The following is a 23,930-nucleotide window of genomic DNA, read 5'->3' on the forward strand; positions in this document are numbered from 1 at the left end:
CGGCCCCGTGGCTTAGCGGTTAAGTGCGCGCGCTCCACTGCTGGCGGCCCGGGGTTCAGATCCCGGGCGCGCACCAACGCACAGCTTCTCCGGCAATGCTGAGGCCGCGTCCCACATACAGCAACTAGAAGGATGTGCAGCTATGACATACAACTATCTACTAGGGCTTTGGGGGAAAAAAATAAATAAATAAAATTATAAAATAAATAAATAAATAAATAAATAAATAAATAAATAAATAAATAAATAAAAGAATACCTTCATATTCAAAGAGCTACATAATCATAAAGTTTAAGAAAAATTAAAACTGAGAAAAAAGAAAAAGTACACTGTAAAATTATTGCTAGTTGCAAAAAAGAACCAATTCTTAGCAAGCCAGCTGTCTATGACATAGGACAGCTAGTCCTTTCCTCTCTGTACATGTAAAATTATACTCCAGTTGCCCGCTGGATGACCCCACTGCCAAAATATGCTAGCAACATAATTCACATTAAAATCCAGAGGACAAACACCATTCAGAAAGTGCTGTACATGTATACTATACACATCTCAAGTATGTTCACCACTCAAAATTAATAGGCTATTTTCAGCAAATATTCTTTGATGTATCATATTCTTTTCTGCCACTCTAAAATGATATTAAACTTAAAAACAAGAAAATCTACCTAAATACAAACATCCCACAACTGAATATTAGAATATTACTATTATGTGATCTTGAATTTGTCTATGGCATAAAAGTATGCCAAAATTACATTTCTATAACATAATATAAATTATGTAGGTTCTTTCTAAAGGTTCAAAATTCCAATACCTATGCCTCTTGTATGTCTAAAGACACACACAAAATATGGAGAGAAATCTATACATTAAAGAGTTTTCCTATTAAAATTAAATCCTCTTAATTTAGCAACTAGAAGAAGGCATGAGGTACCCTGTGGATTTGTAGTAATATTCCGTATCTTGATGTGGATGTTGGTTACACTGGTGTGTTCACTTGGTGAAAATTCACTGAGCTGTACATTTATGATCTGTATACTTTTCTGTATACTTCATAATTTATAAAAAGCTTATATATTTTTTTAAATCCTCAATCTAAAAGCCTGCCGTACTATACTGCATTGATACCAAAGATGTTAAAGCCCAGTGAAGAAAACAGACAAGTAATTAGGAATTTCATTAGAGAACTATGATAGAAGTAAGCACTATGTACTACAAGGGCACACAAGAGTGGCACCTAACCTAACCGGGAAGAGGTAAAGGAAAGCTTCCTGAAGATACATCTGAACTGAGTCCTGAAGGTCAGATAGGAGTTAGCCAAGCGAAGAAAGCAGGAAAGGGAAGATAGGAAAAGAAACAGAGAGTACAAAGACAAGAGAGAAAGCACTTTATCTGAAAGGAAGCCCAAGTTGAATAAGAGTGCACCAAATAATTTATGAAAGAGAGCAAGGAAGGAAAGCCTAGAGAAGTAACAGTCAGACCACGAAGGATCTCATATACACGCCATGCAACAGTTTAAGCTTTATCCTGAAAGCAAGAAGAAAGCACTGACAATCTTTCAACAGGAAAAAACATGATTAGATTTGTATTTGTACTATAAATGTCATTTATGGTGCCTGCCATGCTTGCAACCCCATCTTGTGAGAAACTAGCCAGTACACTGTCCCGTGCTTTTCACCATTATGATCCTGCCCCACACTCACATGCACAAATAAACACATGGCCAACACTAAATGGCCAGGAGTGGTCACATGACCCAAGTACACAGGCTTATTAGCAGCCCATGAGAAAAACAGCTGAGCCAAAGAGATTGCTTCTTGGGAATTCAACCCAGAAAATCCTAGGGAGAAGGAAGAAGTTAGCAACAGGAGCTCAAGTTAATAAGATAGCAGCCAGAAGGCAAGATGTTGGCATGAGAGCAACACAGTTGTTATGAGGAGGCAGAAATTAGGAATAAATGGAAGCTATGAAATAGAGGTGGAAAGAATTGGAGTAGAGAGAAAAAATAAGCCACAAAGAAATAGAAAAAGTAGCTAAAACAAGTTAACAGTAAAGCACTAGAGTGAAATCCGTCTTTTCCTACTTCTAGTTCTAGTTTTATTTATTAAGCTCCTGTTCTTCTTGAGACCAAGTTGTTTAACTTTTTCTAGGTTCCCTTGTGCATGCTCCTTTTCAATAAGCAAGCACTCCACTACCTGAGGTAACTTGAGTCTCTTCCTTGCAACTGAAAGAGCCTAACTAAAAGAGCACTTTAGAACACTTACTCTGGCAGCAGTTCAGAGAACGAACTGAAGGGTATGGCAAAACAAGAGGCAGAAGAGAGAAGGCAAGAAAACCACTTAGAAAGCAGTACAGAAGCCCAACAGATATTTTGGGTTAAAATAGAGACGACAAAAACAGCAATAAGGAATGATCTGAAATACCATGAGGGAGATTGTACAGACTTAGTGACGTCGGCAGTGAGGTACAGAGTGGACAGAAGGATGATTCCCAGGTCCCTTAAGACTTCACGAGAAGAGAGCAGTGCCATTCATCAAGATAGGAAATCAAAATAAAAAATTTTGTTTCAGTTTGTCTCCCCCTCTCCCACCGTTTTTGGGGGAAGAGAGGTAAAGAGGAGTTTTGTTTTGTACATGTTTGAAGTGCTTGTGAAATGTGAATCCAAGTGGAGATGTCCATTAGCAGTGATTTATAGGGGCCTAGAGTAGAGCAAAAGCTCTATATAGTAGCTCTAGATTTAGGAATAAATACATTAAGTTAACGTTATAGTTTTAAAACATGACTGAAAATTCTTCGACTAATACTCATTTTAAACCAAGTTAATATAACTAAAAATCAGGCAAACTAAAAAACTTAATATTCTTGGCAAACCACATTGTCAAACCTCTGTACTTCTCTGCAAACACTGAAGACTGAACAAACTTCTATAATAGTATAATTCAAATGATTAGGAAAGATGTGATTTATACTACTAATTTCTACTAGTTTTACTTTTTTAAAAAAAAATCTAAGTTTACTCCATCTCCCTCATAAACTATATACCAATAATGTTAAGTAAGGGAAAAAACTGTTAAAAAGTCATATGTTAGACAGTGAACCTCATTATTGATGCTTCAAGTATAAAAAAGATTTTTTAAAAAACTTAATCACATAATTTACTAGCTTAACAGTCAACTCTACCTGTACTGTAAATGTTGGGTTTCTGTCCTACAATCTTTTCTTCTCTCATCTCTACCCTTTGCCCCCAGAATCTTTTATGACCAACCCAGAACTTGATAATAAGCTTAAGCCACAAATCCAGCTGCCTACTGGCCATCTACTTCTGACAGAAGTATAATCACCCCAACTTAACATGTCACAAATTTAATTCCTCTTTCTTGATAAAAAATAAAATAAAAATCCTACTCCTCCCTCATATGGATGGCCACCTCAGTGAAAGGCAGAAGCTAGAAACCTAGATCTTATCCTCTATGAACCCCATCCCTAATCCCAAATCTAACGAAATCACCAAGACCTATCTACTCCAATACTCAAATCCAGACGCACTATCATCATTTGCCTGGACTACCCTCCTGATATTACTGCCTTTAGCCTTAGTCTACCCTTCAATCCAACCCTCCACATTGCAGCCAGAGTGACCTTTTAAAAACACAAATCTGATCATTTCAGTCCCCTACATTGAATCCTTCAATAACTTATTTGATAAATATAAATGACCATCAAAGCTAGTCACTCCACGGAAGCTCAGAGGTTCAATGAGAAATTTACTTTAGTTATATTCTTTTTTGTAGGTTCAACACAAAGAATCATCAGGAAATTTTAACACCTGATACATTTAAAAAACAAGCATGCAGCACTGTTTGTAAAAGCAAAGATGAAAATAACCTCAAGACCACCAAAATGGAATACTACCCAGCCAAGTAAATGAGGCACGTCCATATGTACTGTTGTTCAATGATCTCTAGGATCTATTATTAAATGAAATTTTTAAAAAACAAGCTATATACAGAGTGTACAGTACGCAAGCATTTGTCTGTGGTGTGTTTTAAAAATATAAATGTATAGGCCTATATATGCTAGAAATATCCCAGGAAGGAGACACAACAAAATGGAAATAGTTGCCTCTAAAGAGGGAAAATGGGATGGTTGGACGACAAAGAGGGAAGAGAAATTTTTTACTGCATACCCTTTTGAACCTTTTGACTTTTATACTACATTTAGTTACTACCTATGCTTATAATATGACTTTCCCCTCCTCAGTTCCACACAAAACAAAATTTTAAAAGTACTGACTACAAAAATCTCTCTATACTTCATCCCGATACCAACGTTAAAATTATGCACTGATCATTTGGTGTAACATTACATTTCCTTCTTGACAGCTCAGGAGTTCAACTTCAACAAACAACATTTTATTCAATATTTTACTACTGCTGAGAAGGCTGTTGATAACATCAGTGAACACTACATGATAACTGAACTTGCTCCTTGGAAAAGCAAGGCAGCAGGTAGCAGAAACTTATTATTGAATGGATACTTAAATTTTCAGGTATTAATTAAAGCTACAAATCTTACTTTTCCAGGAAATTCAAAAACAGCAAACCAAAAAAAAGTCCCCTGGTATCCTCCAAAAACAGTGCAAAAGACCTGCAAAAATCCACAAGGTGAGGCAAATGATACTACATGGGGACAGCTATACCCATTAGTGTAACGTGATTTAATCCTTATAGAGGTCCCTAACACGTCGCATCCGGACTACCTCACACGTTCCACAGAAGAGACAAGATGAGACACAGGCTGTGTGACCTTATAACAGCACACACACCCCCCGCCCTGGGCTTCCATACTCTTCCCTCTTCCTCTCTTTAGCCACCAGACTAAACCGTCCAAACATGGGTGTCAGTTGGCCCGCTTAAGCCCCACTGGGAGGAATACACTAGGCTAAGCAAACATCCCTTCAGGATTTCACGGCAAAGCCCTTTCAACCAAAAAAAGGATCGCCACCTTTCTCTGAAGGAAAGAAAGATAAGAAGGTCTGCCTGAGGAGAGCAGGTCTGCGGGGGGGGGGGGGGCGACAGCAGGGGTCGGGGGAGAGGCCGCTGTCTGCCGGTGTCTAGAGAGGCTGACACCAGATCCACCGGGAGGTTAGAGCATCACGAAGCAGACTCGCCGAAAGCCGAGTTGGGTAGGGGAAGAGCTCGTCGGCTGGGCGGTGAGCGAGCTGAGAGGCGGGGTCCGCGGGGAAGAGGGATGGGCAGCGATGAACACGCCTTGGAGCTGGGGGTCGCAATGGGTTAGGGGGCGGCCGTGACTGGGTCTCAGAGGAACTGTGATCGGGTCAGCTCACGGGAGGATGTAACGGAGCCCGGAGGCTCCATTAAGAGTCGTAAGAGAGTCCGAGGGGGGTTCTAACGTCGTGTGCTGGGGTAGGGGCCCGTGACAGACCCGCCGGGGAGGCTGGAGGACCGGAACGGCGCCGGCCCATGGCAGATACGATGGGTGCGGTCTACCGGAGCCCCGGGGCAGCGATCGGGTGTCTGGGAGGCCCCGGGGACGACCCGCGCGGGGCGTCTCCGCTGGGGCGGGGCGGGGCGGCCCCGCAAGAGCCAAAGAGCGAGACTGAGACGTGGGCCGGGCCGGCGGCAGGGCCGCTGCGCTGCTTGGGCGGGTCTTACCTCGGGCTCCGCCGCGGTGGCCACCACAGCCCCCTCCTCTTCGACGGAAGCCGCCTCCCAGCCTCGGTCCCAGGGTCAGACCGGAGGAGACAGCGGAGGCGGAGGCCCCCGAGGGTCGGACGGTTCCGGGAGGGTGGGCCCAGCTGCCTCAGGGTCCGGGCGAGCGGCCGCCGCGCATCCCCCGCCCTGTCAGAGAGACTCCGCCCGGCCTGGGCAGGCACATCGCCCGCCGCACCCCGCCCAGAGAGCACGCGTTGGCCCGCCGCCTCAACCGCTGTCGCTGCCTCTGCCGGTGCCGCGGGTGCCTCCGCCGCCGCCTTTCACGGTGCCGGCTGGACTCTCAGCAGTCACCGCCAACCGCCGCCGCGTCCCTAGTCCGCTCGGGCGCGCGCGCCCCCGACCCCGCGCACGCGGCCCCGCCCCACGCGACTCCCCGGCTGCAGGCGAGCAGGCGCGCGCGCACCTACCTCCCACGCCCCCTACCGCCCGCCCGAGCCGGCCCTCCGGCTCGGCCCCGCCCCTGCGCGTGACGCCGCCAGCGAGTACAGCTTGCGCTTGCGCGGACACGCCTTATCTCATCCCGCCCAGGAGGCCCCGCCCAACCTTTTCTTCCTCACCTTACGGCAGAGTTGGGAACTCGGCCTTAGATTTTCCCTCTACGAGAGAGGACTGTCGCAAGGTTGAGGTAGAAAATTCTGGGTTTGCGACCGTAGCTCTGGCTTTCCGGCCAACAGCGAGGTGCCAGAAGGCTGAATGGGGTGGTGAGGCCCCAGGCAGGTAAGAAGCCGCCTCCCCACTTCGGTTTGTCAGTCAGTGTGTCCCAGCAGGGGACTGCTTTGCTGTCCACGCAGCTGTAGCGTATTCGTGCCCCCTCCCCAATTCTGCCGCAGGGTTCTCAGCGCCGCCCCTCTTAGCCCCCGCCCCTCTCCACGCACACGCCCCTTCCTCCTGCATTGGCCCGCCCCGGACCTCCGTTTCCTAGTCTTCCTTTCCATTCATTCCGCAGACTTTTCATTGAGTGGTTTCCGTGCATTAGACTCCATAAAGTCAGAAGCGAATGAAATAGTCTCAGCTTTCTGAAGTGCTGTGTTACGTGGAAGACAATGAGAGAATCCGCAGTGGTGGTGTAGTAAAATCATAACAGAAAGAAAGCACAGGATACTCTCTGAGCATAGGAGAGAGGCCCCTGGTTGTGTAGAAGGACGGGAGGAAACCCCTTCCAAGGTGACGTTTGGGTCGTTCTTAACTTATGTTAAAAGGCTCGTGAGCAGTAGCTGGTCGAAGAAGTGTTAGATGAGATAGAAGCAAAGAGAATGACGGCTACAGAAGCATATGACGGTATTGGCTGGAATGGTAAAAAAGAGGAATAGAATATAGCTGGTGGAAACCATACTGGTGTAGACTAACCTTTAAAGAAGCATTGCTGTGAAGGCTCAGAGCGATGAGAGGCGAGAATGTGGGCCGCAAGAATGTTTTCTTGAAAGATGGGAGACTTGGGCATAAAAGTGTACCATGGAAATGAAAAGTGGACAATTCATGGTTGAGAGTGGCTAATTTATAGGATCAAGAGCACTAGTGGAACTCAATTTTGTATGCACATTAGAATCACCTGGGAAGCTTTTTTTAAAAAAAAACCAATGCTGTTGGTCTACCCAAGACCAATAAAACAAACTCTGGCATCAGTAATATTTTAAAGTTCCTGAGATGGCTCTAGTGCTGAGGGTTGAGAACCACTAAACTAGAGAAAAGGAAAGGATGGAAAGTAGAGAAAGGCAGGAAGTTGCTGGAGTTGGCTCTGTAACATTAAGATGGGAGTCATTTGATGAAAGAGTTAGGGATAGAATGAGAAGCTTGAGCAGAGTGATAAAAGTTTTGAATAACTGCTGTGGGAAATGGGAGAAAGAGTCACTCCTGCCTTTTCCTTCAGCACAGTTCCATCCCTCAGTCTTAATCAGGCCCACCTCGCTTACGACTCTCTTTCCTCTCCCTTTCACTTCCATCCAGGATTTGTCACCTGGGGATCCAGCCTTAGAGCTCAAGGGCATCCCCATTTCTATCCCCAAAAAGATCAGAGCTAAGCCAATTTATGAGATTCAAAGGCTGACTTCACTCCCCTACACACAGTGCCTTACCAGTTTAGAATCTGTCTTCTATTATTCATTTCATCAATCATTTAAGTTAGGAATGAGATATAAGGATATTTAAGATATAGCCCTGTTAGGATCTCATAGTATTAGGGAAAACAAAGCTTTAAAAGAAGAATTCACTTGGCAGGCGAAGAAGGTCTTTATAAGGCAAAGCCCTAGCCAGTCCGTGGTTATTCTCTGTTAACTAGGGTTAATCCAAAAACCTGTCTGCCTGCCTCCAGATAAGAGAGGTACTGTTGTCTGGTATGACTGGAGTTTAGTATGGAGAGTAGGGGTGGGGCAGAGATAAAGATGATAAAGTGGGTGTGAACAAATTATGAGGAGCCTTGAATTCCATGCTAAAGCATTTATATTATATACCATAAGCAATTAATAGGTATAAGTACCAAAGATAAAAATAACCTCTTTACACCATGAACCTCTTTGTCAGCCTGGCCTGTGGACCCTATCTCAGAATAACGTTTTTAAATGTATAAAATAAAATACATAGAAACATAAATCAATTTCATTAAAAGTTTTGAAAATACTAAAACAAGTGTATGGCATAGTTATGTGCTTCTTTATGCATTAAATAACGTCTGGCAGCAGGTCTAATTATGTAATTTCAAAGTAGTGATGAGTATAAATTATATTTTCAGATACTTGTAACAACTTTAAAGTGATGTGAAAATATCATATTTCTGTTGATGACAAAGACATAGGGACTGCTAATGCTACTGTGGATTATTGCCTACACCTATTGAAGAAAATGCTAAATTTTAGCTGGAGATATTGATAATAAAGATCCAACTTTTTTCCCAATTCAAGTTTGTAGAACCCTTAAATTCTAGCCACATCTTGGCCCATCAATCCTAGATTTATAAAAAGCTCACTGTAATGGTTTTAAGCAAGAGCGTGACAGATCAATCTGTATTTACTAGAGCAGTGTTCACTTCCCGACCTCTCTGTTGGAGTGGGAGTGGGGAACTGGCTGTTTTCTTCTGCTCCTCCTGTACCTTAGGGGCAGCAACCAGTACGAATCCACTGTTGCCTAATAATTTGGGCCTGCAGGAGGACTGAGCTTGTGGCTGTATTTGTAGAGGCAGTACTAGGAAATAAATTGGGAAAGATAAGTTGGGGCTATTTTTGTGGAAATCATTGAATGCTAGGCTGTAATTTGTACTTAATTTGGTAGACAATTGAGAGATGTGAAAATTTTTGGAGTAGAATAATGTAATTAGAGTTCTGTTTGAAAAATTAATCTAGCAGTAATGTGTAGGTTAGATTGTCAAAAGAGAAGATAGGAACAGAGACTAGACCAATAAATAAATAAATAAATAAATTTTTTAACTAAATTTTATATAAAGTGATCTCTCCAGAATCTGCTGAGTTACTTTATTTCCCCAATGTGACTGACCAGTCTAAAGAAACATAGATTGGAATAAATTACATACCTTTCAAGAGAGATGTGCACACTAATGTGGAGGTCAATTAGCATTTTACGTGGTCAAGAGGCTAGCCCATTCTTTTGTATTATAAATGATAATGTTAGTACTTCTGATAAGCAGTGGCTTTACCACATATATAGGTTCCCAGAGGTTGCTAAGGCCTTCCTTGGTTAAATTCCATCTAGACATGTAAGTCCTACATTGCTGACTCCTTAAGGTCAAAACACCTCTCTCTTTGCCAATTCCTTAAACCTCTTGGATAAGTAAAATGCGTTAGCAAACGAAAAGGAAGTCCTCAAGGCCCATCTCTTTGGAAACTGATCAGTATTAGACTATATAAAACTTACTGCCCGAATCCTGGCTAGCCTCCAAATTGTGTGCTTTTTTAAACATATTATTCAAAAAAATTTTTTGAAGGTCCAAATATTACTAATCAAAATGAGTAAATGTGAAGTTACTTAACTTTCTGAACCAGATTCTCTGAGAGACTACCTTCTTCAGCATGAGTATAACTTTAGCTTGACCACACCTTGTATTGACTTTGTCCATCTAACTATTGGAGACTATTTGTGTAGTGATAAGGTTCAGTACAGACTGAAAATCAAGTTTATGTAGAGTTTGAGATTCGTCTATCTGTCCCCTTTTTGGGGAAAGAGAGGAATGGGTGCATCTTAAAGCAGAGAATACTTGAAATTTATGAGGTTTTTTTAAGAATTTTTATTACTTGCAGAAAATCTCTGAAAGTTCCTTTCTCGGGCTTCTAATTAAATGGCTACCCCTTCGCACATTCATCTGTTATGGAAGCACTAGAACACAGTCCTGATACTGGAAAAAATTGTCCCAATTACAGTTATTATTTTTGAACATCTATATTACAGGTTTAAAAACCTTAAGTCTGCCTTCCCTGATAGCCAACAAATAAATAAATGCTCTCTCAGAGTAGTGTGATAAGTTAAATTCCTTCAAAACAATAGCTTGAGGATTTCTGGCCTTAGTTGGCTCTTAATTTTCTCACAGCAGCAACTTGTCACTTTACATTAAAATAAATAGTTGCTGGAAATGGTTAGCCCTACTTAGTAATATGTAATATCATTCAGACTTGGTCAGATAACTCACAAGTGTTTGTGTTAATTAACATTTAAAGACAAATTGCTAAGACAGAAAATTCTATATATCATGTGTCCCATCAGACTCTGTTTTCCTGTCAGCACAGTACAGTAAAACGTAAGTTCATTATTTCTTTCATTCATTGAATATTTATTGAGCCCCTAGTATGTGCCAAGCACATTTATGAATCCCATTAATTAAGAGTTTCTAATAACAATTTACCTCTTAACTATCTATGAAAAAAATAACTTACCAAGCTTTGAAATCTCCAGGACAAATAAGATTAAAAGATGGCTTTTTCGGACTCTTTCAAACACTATGTTTACATATTGCTACTATGTGCTGAACACAGTGATTATTTATGAAATCAGGCAGATTATTACTTTAGCTTGACCATACCTTATCAGCTAAGTATATCAGCTATATACTAAAATAAAAGTCTGTCCACTCCTTTATAAAATACTATCTTAGACCTCTCATTAAATCTAATGGCCTCCTCACACACTGTCTTTACAACCCCAGTCATTTTAAATTTTGCAGTTGTGTAAAGTCATTTCTCAGAAAATTTAAGCAAAACAAAGTCAGTTTAAGAAAAGGCTGGTGTTTACACCAGGTTTATAATAAGGAAAAATAATTGTGACACAATTATAGATCTAACGCTTGAGATAGAAATAGTAGACTGAAAATAAAGTTCTTTTCATGGTCAATGACACCTTAGCCATGGATAGCAATGCCTAGTAACAGAGCAGTAAATGGAAAGTCTTGGTGCTGGAACAAATCTTAAAGGGTCACCCAGTTTATCTCCCTGGCCCAAAGCAGGACCAAATGGAATTAATGGCAGTAGAGTTACCAGGCATCATCATCATCATACCAAGTGGTTTTTCTACTTTGAGAGCTGAATTCCTCTATTTGTAAAATATTGATGTTAGAAGAATATTGTTCATATTTATAAATACATTTATAAAATTGAGAAATACCTATCTTTATAACAATTTTGTGTTTTTAGGAGTTTTTCAAAATATATTTCACTTCTGTATTTTGTTCAGGAAAAGCATTCGTTTATTAAAACTTCTCAAGTTTGTCCGAAGATAACAGGAATGAGTAAAATCTAATCTCTGCCCTCAAGAAGGATATATAAATCTCAATGGTAATTTTTACATGCCACTTTATATAAATCTCTGGATGGTTTAGGCTAACGTTAAAAGGAAACGTTTAATTAGGGGAAATTGAAACCAAGAAAAAAAAGGCTTGAACTTCCTTCCTGAAAATTTTTCTGCTTATGCTGCCATGAAAAGCACATTTGGTCTTGGATGTGATTCTTTTTGGGAAATTGCAAATGGAATCATACTTTAGAAATTGGGCATAATATAATTTTAGTAAACATCAGATTATTTTTAAATCTTTATGTTTGAAGGTTTATAGAAGAGAGATTAGACCTACACTCTTTTTTCCAGAGGACAGAAGTGAGACCAGTGAGTTGAAGAAACAGATATATTTTAGGTCATGGTAAGAGTGGGAAGTGGTACATCTTTTTTTTTTCCCTGAATGGAAATAGCTGTATTTACTGGTTATGTGCTCATTATGAAAAGAAAGGGAAAGAAAATAAAGCAGACAATATCAAAAAGTAGAAGGAAAAAAGTTAAAAAGTATTAATACTCCTATTCTTAAAACTATTGGTTATCATTCTTGATTATTTTTGTGTATATTTTTCTGCTACAAATTTCTATGTAACCTTCCTTTTCATAGCATATCATGAACATCTTTCTATGTCAATAAATTTATATCTACAACTTTATTTTTTAATAGCTGAGAAATACTTCATTGTATAGAAATCCTGTTATTTAAATTTACCAGTCCTCTTTTGAACTTTCAGATTGTTTCCAATTTTTCTATTATAAATATTGCTGTGGTGAACGTCCTTGTTAAATTTTTGCACACATCTTTAATGTTTCTCTTAAAATAAATTTTTGAAAGTGTAATACCTACATATAGACATTTCTTAAAATATGATGGCAAATTACCCTTCAAAAAGCTTGCATTTGTTTACACTCCTGTCAACAAGGAGAATACCCTTTTTCCCATAGTCTCTCAGCAATGCTGGTTATTACCAGTTTTCCTCATCTTTACTAATTTGATGGATGAAAAATGAAATCTTGCTTTAACTTGTACTTCTTTGACTACTAATAAGGTGTTGAGTATCTTTTCTTGTGTTTATTGGCCAGTTGTATAAGTGTATTAAGCTTTATTTTCTTCTAATATTTTTGTTTCACTTTTTAACATTTAAATTTTACTTCATCTGAAATATAATTTGATATAAGGTATGAGGTAGGGACCTAACTTCATTTTTTAATCAAATGATTAACAAATTTTCCTAATGCCATTCATTCATTTGTTTATTTATTTATTTATTTTGCTGAGGAAGATTCGCCCTGAGCTAACATCTGTTACCAGTCTTCCTCTATTTTGTATGTGGGTCACCACCACAGCATGGCCACTGAGTGGTGTAGGTCCATGCTTGGGAACTAAACCTGGGCCACCAAAGCAGCCCTGGGGCTGGCCCCCCAGTGCCATTTATTAAATAACCCAGCGAGCATATCCCAAACTTCACTACACAGATGATAAGGTGTTAACATTCTACCAAAGTAACCAAAAACAAAAAGTGTTTCATGGTCAAATGAGTTTGAGAAATATTCAGACCAAGAAAAGTTAAATTTCTTTGTTGCAGAACTTCTTCTAGTCTCTAATATGCTTGTGTGTATTATGAATCCTCAATAAGGAGTTTTAGGATGCAGCATTACCCTAACTTGTTTAACTATGTAATCTTATTTTTTTCTTTCCAGAAATATCTATGAAATCCTGTGGAACTGTGCTGTCCAAAATAGTAGCCACTACTCACATGTGGCTATTTAAATTTGTTTAAATTGATTAAAATCAAATATTTAGTTCCTCAGTCACACTAGCCACATTTCAAGTGCTCAATGAGTGCACATATGGCTAGTAGCTGCCATATTGGACTTTGCAGATAAAGAACATTTCCATCATCACAGAAAGTCCTATTGAACAGCGCTGCTATAGGACATAGTGTTCGGTGCCGGCCTGGTGGCGTAGTGGTTAAGTTCGCACACTCTGCTTCAGCGGTCCGGGGTTCGCAGGTTCAAATCCCAGGCGCAGACCTATGCACAGCTCATCAAGCCAGGCTGTGGCAGGCATCCCACATATAAAATAGAGCAAGCTGGGCACAGATATTAGCTCAGGGCCAATGTTCCTCAGCAAAAAGAGGAGGATTAGCAACAGATGCTTGCTCAGGGCTAATCTTCCTCACCAAAAAAAAGGACATAGTGTTCACTGAAAACGTGGAATAATTCATAGTTTCTCCCATTGATTTGGAATGTCTACATCATCATATTTAAAATTTCTAAAAATGCAAGCATTTGTTTTTGTGCTGTTCCATTGATTTATCTATTTCTGTTCCAGTACCACACAGCCAGTTGTGAGTCAAGCTCCTGCACCTTTTTCCCTGAGAGCAGAAATGAATTGTTTAACGGAGTAGGAAGTTAAACTAGAAAGGATCGTAAAAGTCCTTACACTTCTAAGACTCTGGAAATGTAAAATATTTCTCTGCAGAACTTATATCATGGTGGGATCTATACTCCATTATTCATTCATTTATACTACAATTATTTATTGAGTATCTGCCTGACAAGCTCTGTTTTAGGTCCAGGGGCTGTAATAGTAAACAAGTTTAGTTAGACAAGGTCCCTTGTTCTCTTATTCTCATGGAGCTTACAGTCTTGTGTTTGAGGAGAGTAGGGGGAGAGAGAGAGAGAAAATTAACCAAGAAACAAATAAATAAAAAGGAAGACTATCAGATAGCCATGAATGCTATGCTTGGAATTGAAATTAGAGTGATGAGAGTGACTTGTGGCCTCTTACTTTGGCTGGTCACAGGAGATCTCTGTGAATAAGTGGCATTTAAACTGAAATCTACCCAACAGAAGTAGCCAACCACTAGAAAGTCCAGGCACAGCTAGTACATCAGCTCTCAGGAGGGAAAAGGCATGGCATGTTTGAGGAATAGAAAGAAGGTTGGTGTGGCTGGAGCTCAGTGGGCAAGGGGAAGAGTAATAGGAGGTGAGGTTGGAGAGGTAGCAGGATTTTGTTAGCTAGGATAGGGAGTTTGCATTTCTTTCTGAGTGTGATAGTGTGCTACTAGAGGAATTTAAACAGGGGGCAGACATAACCTGACTTAAATTTTTTTTTTTAATAATTTTTATTTATTTATTTATTTTTTCTCCCAAAGCCCCAGTAGATAGTTGTATGTCATAGCTGCACATCCTTCTAGTTGCTGTATGTGGGACGCAGCCTCAGCATGGCCGGAGAAGTGGTGTGTCTGTGCGCGCCCAGGATCTGAACCCGGGCCGCCAGCAGCAGAGCGCGTGCACTTAACCGCTAAGCCACGGGCCCGGCCCTGACTTAAATTTTTAAACAGTTACTCTGACAGCTATAGGGAGAATTTACTGGAGGGGTCAATGGTGGAAGTAAGGAGACCAGTGAGGCTACGTGAAGATAAGAAATGGTGATGGATTTGACTAAGGTGATAGTAGTGAAGATGGAAAGTACTGGACAGATTCAGAACATTTTGGCTTTATAATCAACAAGACTTATTATTGACTGGATTTGAGATATGAAGAAAATAGAAAACTTGGGGAAGATGTCTATATTTCATTATACAGTACTAGGTTCAATTTCTGGTCTAATTATTACAGGTAAAATTGGCGCACAGAAAACATTAATAAATATATTGTAACCAAATGAATAAACTTGCTTTAATAGATGTCTTGCTCTTTTACACATTTAAGCTACTAAAGCATAAGCTTGTGCTCATGCCTTTATTAATTATTAGGGAATCTGGTTCCTAAGAATTAGGGGTTTATGTTATAGGCATATTAACTATGGACAGTAATTAGATTGTTGCACTGAAGTGTCCAAACCGGCAGAATAGAGTGAATGAAGCAGAGAAAATGGCCTGCCACAGGTGCAAAAGTTCTCTGAGGATCTCTTATTTTAAAAGTCCATGCTGATTTTGCATTTTATGCTACAATATGTCCATGTTTATGTTAATAATTAAGATATTTTGTTACTAATTAAAATATTTTAAGTATTTAAAATATTAAAAATATTTTAAGATTAAATTGCTTAGCTCTTTTCCCCCAAAGCTAGTGAAATTGAAGCTCTAGAAAGATGCACTGTGATTAGCCTGTGTTTGATTTTTGGTGTCCATTTGTTTGGTTGTTGATACTTGCTGGCACATAGCCATGTATCTCCAGTTAGAGAAGCACAGACCACGTTTGTGAGCATTTGCAGTTTGATAACAGTTTGAAACAAAAACCAAAGGGAGTTAGGAGAGGAATTGCATTTAGAAACTGCTAACTTTTGTAATCCTCACTTAAAATTAGTAGAACAGCTGTACTTTGCACTTTTAACATTTTTAAAAACAACCCAAATGAGGCTGTTCCTTTTTTTGTTTTTTGTTTTTTTAAGGAACCCTTACTGAACAATTAGGGAAAAAATGAGTAAAGGTCACGATTCTGAGATAGTATGTTTTCTCTTGGGCTTTACCATAAAACAGGCTTATCTGGATCACTATTTCATTCAACAGCCACAGGCATATTTTCCCTGAAGTTATGAGGATTGCTGCATACCTTATGAAATGCTTGGTCATTAAGATCCTCATGTATATTTTTAATCTTATAAAATATTTATTTATGCATCTATAAAATAAACCATTCTTATTTATATCCACCAGAATTAGTATTTTTAAGGATTTCCTCATCAAAAATCCAGATTGAGGGGCTAGTGCAGTGGCATAGTGGTTAAGTTTGGCACGCTCCACTTCAGTGGCCCGGGATCCTTGGGTTCAGATCCCGGGCGTGGACCTACACCACTCATCAAGCCATGCTGTGGCAGTGACCCACATACAAAATAGAGGAAGATTGCCATAGATGTTAGCTCAGGGCCAGTCCTCCTCAAGCAGAAAGAGGAGGATTGGCAACAGATGTCAGCTCAGGGCCAATCTTCCTCACCCAAAAAAAAAAATCCATATTGAAACATCAGTAACACCTCTTGTTAAAGGTTAGTTAATCTACTTGGAAACTGCCTTGAAGATAGTTTAATAAATAGCCCCAGTACTTCTTAGACCTTCAAAAACTCTTAAAATTAATTCAAACTATAAATTGACAATAGGTTACATAATTGTGGTCTAGAACAGGGATTGGCAGTTTTTCTCCAAGAGGCCAAATGGTAAATATTTTAGGCTTTGCAGGCTACTCAGGTCTTGTATCTCAAAAGCAGCTATAGGCAATATGTATACAAATGAGCATGACTTTGTTCTAATAAAACTTTATTTACAAAAACAGGCAGTGGGCCAGTTTTGGCCTGCGGGCTGTAGTTTATTGACCCTTGGACTAGAAAACTAGGATTTTTTTAAAGAGGATGACGAGATTTTAAAATTGGCAAAGTTGAGAGCTTAGACTTAGAATTGTAGAACCCTAGAGCTAGAGGAGACTTAGAAATCATAGAATCACTTGGAAGTGTCAAAAATACAGGTGCCCAGACCCTCTCCCTAGAGATGGATCCTGTATGCTCTTTAAAATCCCTATAGATGATTCTGATGTGCCCCCCTGGCTAGAACCACTATTTGTCTGGTCCCAACCCCAGTTTAAAGATGATGAAGCTGAGACTTAGAGGTTTAATGACTTCTCCAGAGTCAAACGACTGGTTAATTGCAGATCTGAACTGAATCCCAGGTCTTCTGACTCCCAACGTAGTGTTTTTTCCTACTGAACTAGCAGCTTCTTCCCTTTCTTACATCAGCAGGTAATCAGAATGGCTCCTGTTGAATTGTAAATTTTCTCCTTAAGTTATTTTTTATTACTTTTTATTTAACTGCCCTGTTTTTTATAGCAAACAGAAATATTCAAGTAGTGTGCATTTTAAGGATTTTAAGATTAATATGAAAAAATAGTCTCTTGTTAAAATTAAACCTTTGTTTAGGAAGTGTTCTATACTATGAATTCGATATTTACCTACAGAAGTTGGAAGATATAATAAACTAAACCCTGTAATCGCAGGGTTTGTGTATACTGATGACACGTTAACATCATTGCTTCCCTCTAGGGTTGAGAGAACAGTATTCTCTGGGATTGGCATTTGCTCCCCTTCTGCCAACGGTAAAGCCCAAATGCCCAGAGTCATGCTCTGGCTAGATCTATCCTTGATGACTTTGTGGCTTTATATAGAGAGACAAATAAATGCTTTATTTTCAAGAAATCTTTAAGGTCCATTGTTACCATCCCAAGTATAGGGAACAGGGAAGGAAACTAACTTTTTTTGAGAGGCTGCTATCTACCAGACAATGTGCTGAGTGTCTTCATTATGTTTTTAATTCGTGTCACGACCCTGGGGGGCAGGTTTGTTTTTTGTGTTTTTTTTTGTGAGGAAGATCAGCCCTGAGCTAACATGCATGCTAATCCTCCTCTTTTTGCTGGGGAAGACTGGCTCTGAGCTAACATCTATTGCCGATCTTCCTCCTTTTTTTTCCCCAAAGCCCCAGTAGATAGTCGTATGTCATAGTTGCACATCCTTCTAGTTGCTGTATGTGGGACGCGGCCTCAGCATGGCCAGAGAAACGGTGCCTCGGTGCGCACCCAGGATCCGAACCTGGGCCGCCAGTAGCGGAACGCGCGCACTTAACCGCTAAGCCACGGGGCCGGCCCCTGTGGTGCAGGTTTTATTGTTATCTCATTTTACAGATGAGGAAAACAAGGCCTGGAAAGAGGATGAATAACTTGTCCAGGGTCACGTAGATAGCAAGTGGCAAAGTCAGAGTCTGGACCCAAAGCCTCCTGGCCCCAAAACATAGAACTATAATATATTTTGTAGGATTTTACAGATAGAACTATGAGGAGATCATTATCTCCCAGTTTACTCCCCGATATTTTTTACCATCCACCAAAACCAAGTACATAGGTCTTAATTCTGAAGGAATTGAGAATACTACTAATCAAAAGAGGAAAACAGACAAAACACAAAACCAAAGCAAAAATGGGAATGTTATAGACAATACAAAAATCTTAAGAGGCCTTATATCTCTTTTTTCTCTAATCTGTATTTTCCGACTCCATTTTTAAAATGCTTCATTCATCTGGCAAACGTTTATTGTACCTCAGATATGCCAAGCACAGTGCTCACTATATAGAAAGGAAATATCCCTAGGATGGTTCTACATGGCTCTTGGTAGGTCCCTTTTGTCTCTTTTTGCCCCACCCCATTAATAATGGAATCATCACCCTCGCAGTCACCCCAACTAAAACCCCCAGACCATTTCTTAATTCTTTCTTCTCTCTTATTCACCTTCTGGTCATTTACTGATTCTGTCTACAATATCTTTTCCTTCTTGCCTCTCTATTCCTACTACCATTTCCCCTGGTTTGGATCATGTCCTCCTACCTTTACTTTCAATGAAATCTAATCTCTGCCTCAGTTTCTCTCCCTACCAATTAATCCTGTATGCTATGGCTGAATCATTAGTCTTCCTAAAGCATTGACCTAGCTATCAATGGCTCCTCATTACCTTGTGTAAGTTCCAAACTCTTTCACCTGGAATTCACTCTGTCACCACTTAGCTTCTAATAATCTTCCTCTAGCCTTCACCTACACCCCTTCTCCCACTTCATTCCACTCAGACTGGACCACACACTTTAAGGCACTTTCCTTGCCTCTCTGCCTTCTTAATGCCCTTCTCCACGCTTCAAACTTTACCTGCCTTTCAAGAGCCCACTTTTATGCCCCTTTCTCCTTGAAGTCTTCCTGATCTGAGCTCTCCTTCCCTGTCACCCTCTTAGCCAGGAATGATTATTCCCTCTTCTGAATTTCCATACATTTTATTTGTGCCTCATGGGTTTCTTCTCTCATTGAGTGTAAGCCACCTTATACATCTTTGTATCTCCCACAACACCTAATATTAGATACTCAGGTGTTTTTTGACTAAAAGAGGTGTAGTATTCATTATGTGTTCATTATACTATAATAGGCTTAAACTCGGTGAGGGTAAGAACTATGACTATTTCATTCCCATTCTGATTTTCCAGCCCCTAGCACATAGGAAACTCAATAAACGTAAAATGAAATACATTACAGTTATCAGTCATTGGGATGTGAATTTCCTGATAACACAGTAGATATCTGGAAATGCCACTTTATGTTATATTTTTTAAAATATTAGTTACCTATGTTTCTTCATTTTATATTGACAAATACCCTATGATAAAGGTTGTGTGTTAATATTCTCACTTTCTCACTTTACAGAAGAGGAAACTGAGGCTTGAAGAAATTAAGTAGTTTATTTATGATCACAAAGCCAATGAGTGTGTCTAAAACTGAAGTGTTCAGATGTCAAGTTTAGAGTTCTTTTTCTTGGCCAAGAGTGGTTTGGCCAAAACTAGTTTGGTTCCGTTTGCTTTAGAATTGTTGGGCTTAAAGTATTGCAATCATGCTATATGGAATAGAATTAAGTCCTTGATTGACCCATTGTTTGTAGGCTCAATGTTTTCAAAATCAAACAGACAAAACACAAAAAGTATTTTCTGAAGAAAGTCTTGGCCCTGTGTGTGGACACTCCCTCCAAGGTGAGATGCCTGTCTATGCAGGCACTCCTCCTTGTAGGCTCCTATCCCTAGTTGGGTTGGCTCTTAAGATGTGGGTCTGATTTCAGCTGGAGGCGTAGAGAGCAGGTCTCCACGTATTTGCCAGGCAATACAATCTGGCACTCACCACTTGGTAGTATTCACTGAAGCCATGGGGGAGAGATTCAGGCACGTGCTGTCATTCCCTTTTCATATTCATATACTCTTAAATCAAGGCAGATAAGCAGCAAGCTGAGCACCTCGCCTCCACAAAACTGCTTTTACTTGATTGCTGTTTGTTCATTTGCCATCAGGCTAGATACCAAGAATCATTATAAGAAACAATCCTCTGAAACTATTTCATCTATTATAAGGATATTGTGGGACATTGTTCATTATGATACACCGTGTCTTCTATGAAAATTTCTTGAGAGAAAATTGACTTTAATACAAAGAATGCTTTTGCCTTTCCTGAGCAATTGCTGTTTTTACCTTATGGGCATTGTGAATGTTTAACTTAGTGCGCTCTGGTTAGTTGCCAAGAGGCTTAGAGCCAAATTTGTGGCCCACCCATAACAAGTGTGCTCTGTGCCTCGTTAATTTTGTTCCTGGCTCCAGTTTATGTCTCTGCTCAAGTTGTTTTTTTCTTCTTAAGAAAATCTTAATTCATGCCATCTTAGATAGATATACATACTCATAAACAGCCTTATATTGTTTCTGAAATAGTTCATGTTATGATATACTGTATGCGCATAAAACCACCTTTGGTGTTTCATAGCTACCTCATGTACTTTAGCAATATATTTATTTTTCTGTATAGGTTTTTGCAGGGTTTTGATTATATGAAAATGGTTGTACCACAAAATTTTATTGTTTTAATAGCATAACCAAGTGGTAAAATAACTGGTCTGATGGCCAGAATTGATTAAATTGATGTCATAATTCCAGCCCAGTGTTATTATTTCTTATAATGTGCTTTGCTTTGTACTCTCAGTCTGCATGTGACAGTTGATTGCTTTGTGATTTTTCAAAATACTGTTATGCTGCCAAGTCTGTGCATAACAGTGAACTCACTCTGTTAGGCTCAAATACTATATTACTTTACCACCCTTATCAGACTTTTTGTCTTTGTTCGCACCTTCCCTCAGGTGATCATGAGCATATTCATCTTCCTATACCACTTGTCTTCCTTCTACTCTGTTACTCACGCTTTTCTTTGGACAAGATAGTATGAATGGATATTTGTTTCCAAACCTCATTTGCTTTGGTTTGGAGGTCTATCTAGATTGTCTGATCATCTTACTAATATCATCCAATTAATAACAAATATTATTTATACAACATTTTATACTCTTTTAATACCTCCGAGTAAAATTATTTGGCCTTTTTACAACACTCTGAGCCATGTAAAGCAGGTATATGCCCTTTTTACAGATGACAAAAACAAGGACAAAATGGTTTAAATGACTTGCTCAAGGTGATAACATCAAATCAGTGGTAGAACTAGAGCTAGACCCAGGTCTCCTGATTCCTATGCCGACTACATTATGAACATTACATAGTCTTTATCTTACCCCTTGAGGTTAAAGATGGTAAGTGGGCAAGACGTTATATCACTCATCCTCTTAGCTAGGCAGAATCAGGAATGAATTTGATTTGTATTACTCTCATGATTTTCTGTTCTTGAACTTACAGTTCCTTTTAACTACAACTTTAATCACTGTCACTTTCCATTATGGAATGAGGAAGCAATATTTTATCTTATCTCTTGAAAATTAATGTTGAAATGGAAACTATTTCCCTTGGTAGTTAGTAACATTTTTCTTTAGACTCTTTGAAAATTCATCTTTAATGTAAAAATAATTTTCCATTGTTATGCATATTCATTAAAGAGCCAAATATATGGTTAATGCTATGGAGTTGGATAAAACATTAGTTACAATTTTAACCAATCTCTGTATGTAAGAGGAGATTAAAAGTCCATGCTTACTGTTTCAGCATGGAAAATTTGCAAAGTTGTCATTCTAACTAACTGTTAACATAAAGCACATATTAGCTAGAGTTTCTTGAATGTTTGCCCTTAGCCATGCATTGTTGTTCTTTATAATTGTACTTAACCTCACGAAAACCTTGTAAGAGTAACTACTATTTATGATCCCCATTTTACAGCCACGTATCATATTCAACAGTAAATATTGTCTTCTGCCTCTCCTTCAGCTTCTGGAATTTCTGGCCATTACAAGATGGACCCTGTAGTCTTGAGTTACATGGACAGTCTACTGCGGCAATCAGATGTCTCACTATTGGATCCTCCAAGCTGGCTCAATGACCATATTATTGGGTTTGCCTTTGAGTACTTTGCCAACAGTCAGTTTCATGACTGCTCTGAGCACGTCTGCTTCATCAGCCCCGAAGTCACCCAGTTCATCAAGTGCACTAGCAACCCAGCAGAGATCGCCATGTTCCTTGATCCCCTGGGCCTACCCCACAAGAGAGTTATATTTTTAGCCATCAATGATAATTCCAACCAGGCAGCTGGGGGAAGCCATTGGAGTTTGTTGGTTTATCTCCAAGATAAAAATAGCTTTTTTCATTATGATTCCCATAGCAGAAGCAACTCAGTCCATGCAAAGCAGGTAGCAGAGAAACTGGAAGCTTTCTTAGGCAGAAAAGGAGACAAACTGGCCTTTGTGGAAGAGAAAGCCCCTGCTCAACAAAACAGCTATGACTGTGGGATGTATGTGATTTGTAACACTGAGGCCTTGTGTCACAACTTCTTTAGGCAACAGCCAGAATCACTATTGCAGCTACTCACTCCTACATACATCACAAAGAAGAGGGGAGAATGGAAAGATCTCATTTCCAGACTTGCTAAAAATTAGCTGTTGAAGTATATTTGTGACTTTTGAAGTCTCCTCTTTCTGCTCATCATCATTTATTGGATGACTGCAATCTCAGTGCCTAAGGGAAGATGCCTGGTAGAGGGAAGCTTAGGATTCTTACTTTTTCCTGAAAGAATGTCATCCTCTGCATTATCCTGATGGAAAGTTTCACTTTAACCCTAACTTGAAAGCAATATGTTCTGTGAAAATTTCTTGAAGTTATGCACCAAAACTTTAAAACCAAGCTATCTTAACATTTGTTAATTCCCTTTTGGTCTCCCTTATCTGCATTGGCTTATTCCCAAGGAAAGGCAGTAATCTGTAAAACAAATTAAGAATATGTGAAATCTAGAGGAATGCAAGAAGAAAACTATAGAAGAACCAAAAACTTATTGCACAGCCCACATATTTAAAGAGATCAACTGGCTAGAAGCAGATCAAGACCTAACCTAATTCAAGATATAAATATGAAAATCAGTTACTCAGTTCTTTGATATTTCTTCCATTCACCTTACAAAGGCTTTCCTGGCTGTCTGTATAAACCTTTGCAAACATTTGATAAAGATGATGTTATCCTATCTTCCCCCATCTGATTCCTGAATGCTTTAAGAAAGGGGGAACCTTGAGTCATTTCATTAAAATAAATGGCTGTAGTAGACCTCTTAGTTTGCTCAGTGAATGGGGTCGACTTGCTGCTCTGGATTGATAACAGCTTTCCTTCACCTTATCTGTTAGCATGGCACACTCCTTATATCCAAAGTTCTGTGGTTTTAAAACTCATAGCTGATAACTTCCCAAGGTTACCTATTTCAGAGAAATATTTCTGCTTTCTGGTAGTCATCATTTTGTCTCTCCTCTCTATCCTTAATCTTTCAGAATTGTTTTCAGTTATGTCGTGGTGATTTCAGGACTGTTATTCCATCTGAAACTTACAGACTGAAAGTTGGTTTGTTTTTGCGATATAAAGGAGAAAAAGTGACCTTTCTTAACCCTTTCACTTAATTCAAAA

At 39.5% G+C, this 23,930-nt stretch overlaps 2 protein-coding genes across 16 annotated transcripts in view; one reads left to right on the top strand and one right to left on the bottom strand.

Annotated features, from left to right (window-relative positions):
* MYO9A (myosin IXA) overlaps positions 1 to 6,357 on the bottom strand; it is a 278,567-nt gene extending 272,210 nt beyond the window's left edge. For 13 of the 15 annotated variants that reach the window (XM_058541982.1, XM_058541991.1, XM_058541986.1 and 10 more), the window contains exon 1: positions 5,676 to 6,053. The gene's annotated coding sequence lies outside the window, so the exon portion shown is untranslated. Of the gene's footprint in view, positions 1 to 5,675; positions 6,054 to 6,292 lie in introns of those variants that run through there. The other 2 variants (XM_058541992.1, XM_058541989.1) reach the window with 2 other exon arrangements.
* SENP8 (SUMO peptidase family member, NEDD8 specific) lies at positions 6,357 to 23,579 on the top strand. The gene is made up of 2 exons (XM_058542001.1): positions 6,357 to 6,452; positions 22,257 to 23,579. Exon 2 carries the CDS (start codon positions 22,283 to 22,285, stop codon positions 22,919 to 22,921), a length of 639 nt encoding a protein of 212 aa, XP_058397984.1. The 5' UTR covers positions 6,357 to 6,452; positions 22,257 to 22,282; the 3' UTR covers positions 22,922 to 23,579.
* Positions 23,580 to 23,930: the final 351 nt, after the last annotated feature.

Source organism: Diceros bicornis, chromosome 5 (genome assembly GCF_020826845.1).
Source record: "Diceros bicornis minor isolate mBicDic1 chromosome 5, mDicBic1.mat.cur, whole genome shotgun sequence".
Classification (NCBI taxonomy): Eukaryota; Metazoa; Chordata; class Mammalia; order Perissodactyla; family Rhinocerotidae; genus Diceros; species Diceros bicornis.